General features: G+C 39.8%; 1 protein-coding gene across 1 annotated transcript; it reads right to left on the reverse strand.

Annotated features, from left to right (window-relative positions):
• Positions 1 to 4,463: 4,463 nt before the first annotated feature.
• LOC108149548 (T-box protein H15) lies at positions 4,464 to 11,236 on the reverse strand. Its single transcript, XM_017277185.2, has 4 exons — positions 10,788 to 11,236; positions 8,318 to 8,816; positions 6,859 to 7,144; positions 4,464 to 6,320 (listed from the first exon to the last, which is right to left on the reverse strand). The coding sequence occupies exons 1-4, from the start codon at positions 10,981 to 10,983 to the stop codon at positions 5,502 to 5,504; spliced, it is 1,800 nt and encodes a 599-aa protein (XP_017132674.1). The 5' UTR covers positions 10,984 to 11,236; the 3' UTR covers positions 4,464 to 5,501.
• Between the last annotated feature and the right edge of the window lie 476 nt (positions 11,237 to 11,712).

Below are 11,712 nucleotides of genomic sequence, written 5' to 3' on the forward strand. Positions count from 1 at the left end.
GAGCCCGCAGATTTTTATTTACAACTTCTCCTTACCTTGTTGGGGATTTAAGTATTTCTGTTTATGTTTTTGAATTTTGGTTGTATTTTCTACCTTTCCCCTGAAAACACGACCATTTCATAGCTGCTAATGAAGTGAGTTTCTGTTCGCTTAGTTTTATGTCATTTCGAGGGGCGTTTGGCGATACAATCCCAATCCAACCAGAAGTTAATTTGATTTTTTTTGTATTTTGTGTTTTCATTTGCATGCTACATGGCCAGAACACGTTTTCTGATTTTACAAATTCGTTTCGATATTTTTTTTTTCGCTCCGAAGGTATCGCATAACGTACACAACACATATCTTATGCTTATCTGCACTCAATGGCAACGTTTCATCAAAATGTCAACGTATATCATAGAAATCAATAAATTTCAACTTGCCAATGCACAGGCAAGGAATAACAAAAAACGTTTATCAATTTATTGTGGCAGTCGTATTTTATAAGCAGATGGAATATTAAAACAAAAGAATTTGAAATGAATGCGAATTTATTTAAGGGTAATATATATGGTTTTCAATGATTTTTTATATGTGGGTGATATTGTTCGAGGTATTTTTATTAAGCCGTATAATTTTTTTCAATCATTAAAAGATTAAAATTGAACAATATAGACAGTCTGCTTATAAAGTTAATATCCCATTTCTTTTGTTTCATAATCAATTAAATATATCTTATGTATCCTGTTGGTTTTCAATGTAAATACTATATGTAATAATGTTTAAAAGTACAAAAAATTCTATTCAGTGCGTATTTAACAAAATTGAATCCCTAGCTTAATTTAAATGAAAGTTCTCCTGACTCAAAGTGCCATATCCCCACACATATGTTGGCTTTTTCCATCTGACCATAAAGTCACACATTAAGCATACAAGATTTAACAGAATTTGCTCATTTCGCACTAATTTGCAACTAATTCCCCGAGTCTGCAGCAAAACACTGACCGCAAGACAAAGGCCAGGCCGAAATGGCCAATTGTCTGAAATGTTAAGCCTTTTAATCAATTGCCAAAAATACAAAAAGACCCAGACTGCACACACACACACACATACGATATATTCCCAAATGGGGATTTTGTTCATTTCGAGCGGCATTAAGTTCTCATTGAGGGGACAGGCAAAATTAAGTTTTGGTTTTCCTTTTTACGGATTTTAATGGGTCCCTTTTGCTGACCAAAATCCTTAACCCTTGAAGGAGAACTGAGCCTGCTTAGCCCCACATATATACCATTTTAATATAAAAATCAATTTTTCTCGGTAATTACAGTTATGTGGGGGCGTTACAAACAATTTAACCTCTCCCCACCACAAAAAAAACAATAAATGAAGAAATAATTTTGTTTTTCTCGTATGCGGTTGCATGTGTAAAATGTATTTGAATATTTGATGAGTTTGACAAGTTTGATTCGTTGGCAGAGTGACAAGCTGATAGACAAAGGTTCCCTCGAAGATATCAGGTAAACGGCATATGACATGGAAATTGTTAATGATATATGAGTTTCGTTCGTTCTCCGATTTCCCATCTCGGCTTCTATCCATCTAATTGATTTCGTTGTGTGTCCAGTCTAGCATGTTACTTAGTCCGTCGGCAGCAGCCTGACAGTTGGACAGTTGGACAGTTTTGTAGGCCTCACACTCACCCTCACCCTCACCCCGCGGTCACAGGTTGTGTTTATAAAGTCATTACCCGGCAGCCAGCTGAAATTAGTGGACGGAGTTCAGAGTTAGATCCTGACCCTAACCTGCACATCATCAGCCACGTCAGCGCCTTTTTTTCATCGTCAGTTCTATTCACAGTCGAGCTTCTCTAGTAGAAAACTTTCTGAGATGTGGCTTTCACTGGCTGAAAACTCTAAAAGCTTGACACCATTTTCCATATGGTAGTAAGGACTTATATTTTTCATAATTTCAATTATAAAGAGTTTTAATATTAAAGCTTTTGTACCATTGGTTTAATTATTATTATTTATACTTATATTATTAAATACTTATATTAATAATTTTCTGAGTAGACCTAACTTTTATACTGTTTGATTTTTATAAAAGTTAAGTCAAGTTATTGAATCCCAGCTGTAATAGTTTCTCTATTGATTTTTATGCAATTTCATTTAATGACAAGCGGCTGCAAACAAAAAATGTTAATTTCTACAAATTTTCACCGTGGCGCCAAGGTGACAAGGGATTTGGATTTGGTGGCACCTCCGTGTCACGGTTGTCCATAAACTCGCACTCGCACTCGCACTTTGTGGCACACGTGCCGCGGCACTTGGGCGCACGTGCCCCGCCCCCTTCGCCCCTCCGCCCATCAGCCCGTCCACCTACCGTTAGACATTTTGCCCGATCATGTTTGGGTTAATGAGTGGGGCGTGGCAGGGGCAGCGTTGATTGTTGATTGCCGGTTCAACTTGCAACTTGTCTCGAACGCGTGGCCGGCCACTCATTCTCGGTCTGCAAATGCCGCAATATTCTGAAAGTCATGCTTCAGAATTAAATCCTTTTTATTTTGTATTTAAAACTACCAGGCAACATTTGATTATTGGAACTGAGATAAAATATTATAAAACAAACAACATGGACCAACTTGATTTCATTAATTTAAAAAGTTTGAAACTACAGCAACTATTATAATATATTTAAAATAATTATATTGAAGAATATTTAAAAATTTAAATGTTTCTTCTAAAAAACATTTTACTAGTAATTTTTTATTCCCTAACTGTCGCTTCAATTTAATTTTAATTATATTAGATTTCAATTGAACACCACAGAAACTATGTTTTTTTCAGTTTCCACCCCAACACGCCATAATTCACTTGAAAAATATGTTTAATTTTAATGGGTTCATTTTCAAATCGATTGCCCTTCGCTGGCATAAATCAATTCCGTGCCAGCCCACCCACGCCCCTCCAATTAAGTGGCTCAAATATTTACAAACGCCCCCCGGGAGAAACTTAAATATTTTGTCACTGTTTGTTGGACACCCGACATTTAACCTTAGCCCAGTGGAAGTCTTCCCCATTTCTGGGGTACTGTGTATATGCATGCATATATTTATGGTATGGGGATGCCAGAAGCCCAAGAGATCCACAGCTGCGTCAGCATCATTTACATTCAAATTAAAACGAAAACGAAAAGGCAAACGCAAACGCAAACGCCAAAAGGAAATTTATGCCAAGGGAGCTGAAGCTGGAGAGTTTCCCCATCTTGTTCGTCTGGCAAATGATGAGTTTGTTACCATTTTCGTGTGGGGCGGCGCTATGTTTGTTTTGACACTTGGACTACATGGATCTGTGGCGGTCTTGGCCTATAAATTAGGCCGACATTTGACATGTGTAGTAATTGCTCCTGAAAAGATCGCCGCCTGGCGATAGCCTAATGTTTTGTTTGTTTTTGTGATTAGTTTGTAATTAACTTTGAAGATCTTGGGCTAGAGATATTTTAACATAATGTCAGGTAAAAATATAGAATTTGGCAGATGAGGTGCCAGATAGACAAATGCCTGTAGCACCTATTTCACTGAGTTCACCATATAATTAGAGGAAGTGTTATTATTTTTGCCCCGACCCGATGTTTATCCTCCAAGTTAATTTCTTTATAATTAGGCAAAGAGGCACCGGTATATAGTTATCAAAAAATGCTATTATTTCCGATTAGTTCGGGCCCTCAATCAAAATGGGAAAAGTGAGGAAATTTCGAAAGACCTTCAATACGATTTTCATACGCTTATCCACACCAGAAATTCAGACCCTAACTCAGTGTGCCCAATCATCCATCAAGACTCCACTTAAGACCCAAAAACTCTGGCGTGTCAATCGAGTTTTCTGAACACCCCAAAAATCCCAATGAAAAATTTCACTTTGAGTGACCATGAAAATGCATTCGTTAAACACTCTCCATTGTGTGTGTGTGTGTGTGTGTGTATCTGGGTATCTGTGTATCTGCGTATCTGTATCTTTGTATCTGAGCTGCGCATATCCCCAGTCCCCTTTTCAATTTGTTCTGCCGGCAAGGCGACACTTGCACCCAAGGAATTACGCCTATGTGGAACAGGATATATGTGCGATATTGTGTGAGAAATTGAAACAGGATTTCTGGCTACTTTGCATAGCTGTGAAGTGTTTGCTAGGGCATTATAATGCGTAATTTATGTGTAGTATATTTTATAGAGGAGAAGGAGCAGGTAATTTGAGACTCCAAGAAACATGAGATGGAGGGGAAAATTGTTGGAAATTAATTCAAATTAAGAGTATAAAAAGAATACGAGCATAATAAATGAAATTAAAGCACTTGAAAGTGCAATAAAGTGAAATAATAATTAAAATAAGCCAAGCTAAAAATATTCCCCAAGTAAGAAATCCTTTGTTATATTTTGGTTCACATATTTTTATTTATTTTTGATTTGTTTTTATATGTTTGTGTTTTTTTTTTGTGTGTTTTTTTGTTTGATAATTTTTGTTTAAATATTTTTCGTGTTTTCACTTTTTTTTTAGCGTTCACATTGAATACAGATTATGGTTTTATTCTCCTCTAATTTATGCTAAATAAATCTTCTCCTTTTCGCCGGATAAATAGAACTAACTGAAGCGTCTATGAATTTATTGTTAATACTATAAATATATCTTTAGATGTAATAGCATAACTAACGGTTAATGTTTACACTATATATAGCTACATACATATAGTTTACAATCGTGCAGCGTTTTTATTTTTATATATTAATTTGTTTTTTTTATTTCTTGTGTTTGCATAGTTTTTGAGTGAATTTCGTTCTAACTTTACACTGAGATGAGTTTTTGAACAACATTGAAACATTTGTACAATAAATTAAACTAAATTACAAAAATTCTCTAGGGGAAAGTGAGAAGAACTGTACAGCTTATAAATAATTTAAAATTTTTACAACAAATAGAGAGAAATGTTTTCTTTGCTTTTCATATAAACAACAAATAATTTACAACATTCAAAACGAAGTTTAGTTTTTTTTTTGTTCCGTTTGCACTGAGTCTGGAAGTTGTCTAAAGTTAAAATCTGATGTGAAAAAGATTTTAATGAAATTATATATTTTCTTTAAATGCAAGTAATATGTTTTTTTTAGGCCTAAAACAGAACCTTAAAAATGTTCTTGTCTTGTTTGCATTTAGATTTTACACACATAGTACTTTGTCACAAAAATCAAAAGAACACAATACCAAAAATTACTTATTCGGGTTATATTTTCAATTAGAGCAGCTGTGATGAAAGCTTTTTAAAAATAAAACGTTGTTTTCAACTAATTTTATAACCAAACATGAGCTTAAGTTCGAAAGATCATATATATACTTTTATGAATTTTTTTTTAATTTTTAAAAGTATCGTTTTACCTTCACTGCAATATTTTTACTTTAGACAACTTCTAGCCTCAATGTTTTTAGTTTTTAATACTGCTCGTGGCAAGAACTTGGGGGCAGGGGCAGCTTGCTAGCCTAGTGGGCGGGGCTGCGGGAGGCGCTGACAACGGGCGGAGAGCCGGCGGCGGAGGTGGGCGGCCCCTGACCGCCGGGCAGCTGGTATGGACTGAACCGCTGATATTGCCGCGGTCGCATATCGGGCGATGGCGATCCCGATGACGTCGACGAGGGCGTGGATGCGGTGGGCGGGGGCGGCGGCGTCCGGTTGGCGGCCATTACCGCTGCAGCGGCAGCCGCTTGCGCCTGCGCCTGCGCTTGAGCTTGAGCGGCGGCGGCCTGCTGATTGGCGCTGGCCAAGAAACCGGCGGTGAGTTGCGGCCACTGCTGCTGGAACATGTGGAAGGCGCCCAATCCCGGCGGCGGCGGTGGTGGTCCCGCTGCCGCCGCAGCCGCCTGGTACATTTGTGGCATCATCAGCTGGGCGTACGGTGAATTGCCGCCGAACATTTGCAAATGCTGGCGGGCCTTCTCGAAGAGGGCCATCGAGGAGGGATCGCCCTGGGCGGCAAACTGTTGCATCAGCGGATCGGGAAACAGACGCAGTGGCGAACGGAGCTGCTGCTCCAGCAGCAGTGCCTCCATGGGATCGCGATCGAAATCGGTGAGGCGGGAGGAGTCGCGGAATCCCTTGGCAAACGGATTCGAGTCGATCTTCAGCTTGGTGATCAACTGATTCTGGTAGGCCGTCACCGCCGTGAACACCGTTTCCGGGAACACGTAGGTCTTGTGGTCCAAGTCCTGCAGTTCCTTGGGATTCGACGGAATGCTCTGGCCATGGCTCAAACGCACCAAGTGAATCCTTGGCTGGTATCTGTGCATCGAGTTCAAAACGATCTGGAAAGGGATAGAGAAAAGGAAGAGGGTTTCATTGTAGTAAGTCGATTGAAAATTATGTGGCTGGGTACTAGGAGAGGGGAAAATGATTGATAAACCTTATTAAAGTAATTTTAATGACATGAAGAATGTTAAATCAAAATATAATTGTTATAGTGAGAAGTTCTAGTCTTCTTTGTAATTAAAAAAATTAAAATTCTCTGAACTTCAATATGACGACTAACAATTTGAAAACGCAGAAAAGTAATTTAACTAACAAAAAGTTGCTGAAATGATTTTAAAGAAAGACTAAAAATAGATTCAAGTTCCCTTAAATACTTTACCAATTTTCATTTTCTGCAATATGACTAAGATAAGTCAACCAAGAACTTTATCCAACTTATGCCAACTAGGCAAATATTTCTTTATATGTATGCATACACCCGTGTTGCAAAATTATCAATCATTTAGCACTCGCGGCTAATCGCTACCTCAGCATCTGAACGTCTCAGAGTCTCAGAGTAACTGAGTATCTCAGAATCCAAGTATCGCAACTCACCTGTCCGTTCTTATCCATTTCGTTATTAGTCAGCTTCACCTTCTCGAAGGAGATAACTTGTTTGCGCAGCGCCTCGCAGCTGAAGGGGCTGTCGGGATGGGCGTAGAGGCGGGCTGGGGGGGCGGGGTCGGCCTTGCCGGCCACCAGCCAAGCGGACCGATGGTAGGCGTAGCGATACCGCTTCGAGTCCATGGGGATGATGTCCATCAGCACGGCGTAGCGATCGGCGGGCTGGATTTGCCTCAGCGGACCCGAGAAACTGACGCGCACAGTGGGGAACATGCGTCTGAAAAGAGGACACAAAAGCGCTCGATTAGATTTCTTTCTTTCATTTAATATTTTGGTACATTGCCGTTGGCATTGCCCCACACAGCCAGTTAAGTCGAGAATTTATGACCCACCAACCTGGGGCTTCTACTTTATTTTCCTCTATTTTCTCTCACATTTTCCCTGCTTTGACAAGTGCAGACAATGCAAACAAAAGCGAAACTCTTCCTCCCTTTTAGTCAAAGTAGAAAAAAATGTGTATAATGTGTATCCTCTTTTCTATATCCTGTGGTTTAATGTCCCTCCAAAGCCGGTGACATAACCTCGGGCCGAAAAAGGGCGAGCAACTGGGACCGCCCTGATGTCTGCAACTCCGAGGTGTGATTTTTACAATATCATTAAGGTGCGTGTACAGTATCTATCTATCTGTCGTTGTGACCGGTGTGTGTGTGTGGTCAGGTGTGTGTGGGAGCAAAGGTGTGGACAACCCGTGGTCATGTGGATTGAACTTGTTCCCATTCCCATTCCCCCGCTGACAACAGCAACGCCCATAGCTCTGATTTTTTTCTCTTCTCTTCTTACTTTTAGGTGCAGAAAATTCGCCTGCAGGTAAACAAATTGTTCGATTTTTTGGCACAGTTTCCTTTTCAGAGCAGGACCCCACACACACCATCCCTGAGATGGCATGAAATTTTTGTTGACATCGCAAACCATTTGGCAAGCCAATTTATGGTGATGCCCAAGAACATAAAGGCTGACTTAAGGAGAACAGTTTTAATGATGAGACACGAAGACAGTTGATTTGGAAATAAAGAATTTTTACAGAAAAGTGATGAGGCCAAAACATATTGTGGCAAAAAAAAGAAAAACCATAAATATGTAAAGATTTTATATATTGTAAGTTATTCTTTTGAATGTAAAGTACCATTTATGAAAAGAAGATAATTGACATTTAAACAAGTAAAATCGAGATAAAGAAATACTTCCTGATTTCAGAAATGAAATTAAAATATTGGCCATAATTTATAACCAATTTCTAGTGATAAACTCAACTCTAAATATATTTAAGCTACCCCTTTCACCGCCCAAACTCTCCCACGTTGTTGGCCCGTTTAAACTAATGCCTGTTTGCACTGCCGACTGACTGCATGATTGACTGATGGATGGATGGTTGATTGTTTTGGATGCTTACCTGCCCGTTTTGGTGATGATCATCTCGGTGCCGAGATCGTGAAAGCGATCCCACAGCTCTTTGGTCTCCAGGTGGCATTGCACCGGCTTCAGTTCGTCGCAATTGCAGGAGCCAACGATTTTGGGTGCCTTCTGCACCGGTTCGGGTGTTAAACGCTCCTCACTGTCCTCCGTGCCCGGCGATTGGGGCGGCGTGGAGCAGCGTCCTTGGCTGCTCGTCGAGCTGGTATTTAGCTGCGATTCGGCGGAAGCTGTTGTTTGTGCCACGGCGCCGGCGCTGTTGCGACTCTTGTGTGCCACATTATTATTGTTATTGTTGTTGTTGTTGCTGTTGCTGTGATTGTTGTTATTGTGATTGTGATTGTGGTGCTGATGGTGGTGGTGGTGATTGTGATTGTGGTGCTGATGGTGGTTCAAACGTCGCGCCTTGGTCGGCGGCTCCTCGGCATCGCTGCAGTCAACCACATCAACGTCAACCTCATCCTCCACCGAAATGGGACCTTAAATGACACAAGAAGGAAAAGCGAAAATTGAAAATTAAATGTGAATTGCTGGCTTTGTGTTTGAGCTTAAGTTAAATGAAAACAAAGCACAGAGGCGAAAAAATCTAATTAAAATACGGAAAACATACCAAGATTTTTAGACAATTTATAAGCCATTAAAAATAGTTTTTTATAATAAATTGTACTTCTTAAAATATGAATTGCCGTTTCAAAACCTCTCTAATCACTTTTAAATTATAAAAGCCATTGCTTTTTAAAATCAATTTTTTATCACTTAATCTGGATATATTTTCCGAATTTCCCTCAGACTTTTCCGCTGTGCATTTGGCCAAACTGAGGTCGTTTCACTGTTGACAACATTGACTGGTGAAGCTGATTTCGCGGCAGACAGCGTGGAGTCGTCTCATATTCTTGGAGTTTCCGCTTCGCTTCGCGTTACAATGAGACAATGAGACGACCGCTCGCTTAATTGGCAAACTGAACACAAATTGTCAATTAAACAGCCCGCAGCTCTAGCTGCGATTGCTCTTTTCCATTGCATAAACAAAAGTGTAGGGCTTCAAGGTGTATGCAAGTTGATGAATAACTTTTTTTTTTTTTTGGGGCCAGCCCTAGGCGAAATGTCGCGTACGCTTTCCATTTTTAAGCCGACACGATAGCGAAATGATTGGGCGAACCAACAAGCTCGTTTTTGTATAGGTGAGTCCAGACGGTAGGTGTTAAAACGCTAACTAAGCAAACGGAAAACGACGGCAAAAAAAATGAAACGACAAAGAAATAAACAAAACAAAATATAAAATTAAAAAAGCTGCATATTTGATAAAAGATCGTAAAATATGAACACCTTATAGCGACTTCGCTTTGGCTTTGTTTTGATTTTGATTTTGATTTTGGCCGTCGCTAATTTTCTGCGCCTCGTAAAATTAATAATATGAAGCACATTGTTGAAAATTAATTAACATAATTAGCAGCTTTTGTTAGCGTCCGACAGAAATATGAATTCCACGCGATTAGTTGCTGTGCACAATTTGCATATTGAGCGCTGCAAGTGTTCAGTTTTAATATATGAACATCTGATCCGCGATCTTTGGCTTGGCTTGAATGCGATTGCCGTCGGCCACAGAGAACTAGTTATTTAAACTTGGCCCGAACGCCTGCTAATTGTCAATGGCAATTAAATAGAAGTCTGCGCACCCAAAGCGACAACAGTAATTTAATAGATTTGTTGTGCAATCAATTAGCGATTGTCTTATGGCTGATAAGTCAAGTGTGCGTTTCTATTTTAAGGCGTTGATATGTTTATGTGTTATAACAAAAGTATTTTGAGTTTCAATATGTTTTTGCTTTTAAATATTTTATCAAATCGATTTAGAAATACTGTGGTATGTTTTTGTTTTTGACTTGTGTCCATAAAATATTAATTTTTGTGTTGTGAAGATGGAACTTCTAAATAGGTTCGTAGAGACACCTTGTATTTTGATTTAAATCATTTTTATCACATTTCAAATGCTATATTAAAAAATTCGGACTGGTAAATCAATAATAATATATATTTTAAAAATATTTTAAGAGAAACAAGCAACTTTACATGGCTTATTAAACTGCGTTATGCCTCTAAAGCTTTTATAAATGCTGTTAGCGACAAATATTGTAGTTGCTTGCCTAAAACACAAATGCTTTTCCATTTATGAAAAGAATCTTTAAGATACTTTTGACCTAAAACCCTCTACAGAGGATTTATTCCTTAAAGCTCATAACTCTTATGCTTTTGCTTATGCTCACTGTTTATATGTGAAAAACAACCAATATTCTTATAGTATCTATAAGATAAATTTTAGTTGAAAGCTTTTAAGAGCCTGTAATTCATATTTTAATAGTTTTCCGGTATAGATTGCTCCTAACTACTTTTTGATGATTTTTCTGAATTATCCCTGATTTGAAGTAATTTCGAAATGTATCTCTACTTACTTGCACTGCGAATGGAGGACTCACGACTGGAGGCATCTTCGCGGGCCATTATGGCGGCGATGGAGAAGTCCGTCGCTGAGCCGGCGGCACTTTTGCTGGCCGTCGTCGTTGTGGTTTGCGCACTGCCATTGGCAGCGGGATTTGTGGGGGCGACGGGAACGCCGTTGCACAGATACGGATGCGAACCGACCAGCATTTTGTGGGTACTTGTAGTTCTTTAGCGAGGATTAAGCTGGGCACCTGTTTTTTTTCAGGTATTTCGATATATTGTATCTGGACACTTGTCAACACTTGGCACTTATAAAGCAAGCTGCATTTTCAGCACTTTGTCGATTGGCTTTCTACGCTTTGTATCTGTATCTTTTCTGCTGTTTGTATCTTTGTATCTCTCTATCTTTGGCGCACGCGAACTGAGTATCTCGCGGACTGAGTGTGTGCGCAACGGAAGGCAGGCGACGTTGAACTGAATTGTGTCAGGAAATTGTTGCCGCTGAGAAGCCAAAAACGACGGCAGGCACAAAACTCGGAAAACCAGTTTTCCCGCTTATGGTACACCCCAGTGCAAGCGGGACAACCGTATTTCGAGCATTATGAAACCAAGTGCGAGTGGGACAGCCCTATTCCCAGCTCTGAGTGAAAACGTTTTCCAAACGGAAAAGTGGCGGGGGAGTCGACGTGCGACAGAGAGAGGCGCTGTCAGCAACTTTCTCTTTTCCTCTCCTCTCTCTCGTGCGAGAGCGTCATAACTCATTTACAATTAAAAATGTCGGCGCTTTTGGGCTCTCTCGCTTGCACTCATGCACCTCCCCATAGCCGTCTCTCTTCGCCTCTCTTTCTCGCCCATTTATGAAGTGCCAACGTTTCGCTTGCGGTTTTTCGTTGCCTCTTTTTTTAGACAACTTTTCGCCGTTGTCGTCGCATTCCG

This window comes from Drosophila elegans, unplaced genomic scaffold, assembly GCF_018152505.1.
Source record: "Drosophila elegans isolate 14027-0461.03 unplaced genomic scaffold, ASM1815250v1 contig_814, whole genome shotgun sequence".
Lineage (NCBI taxonomy): Eukaryota > Metazoa > Arthropoda > Insecta > Diptera > Drosophilidae > Drosophila > Drosophila elegans.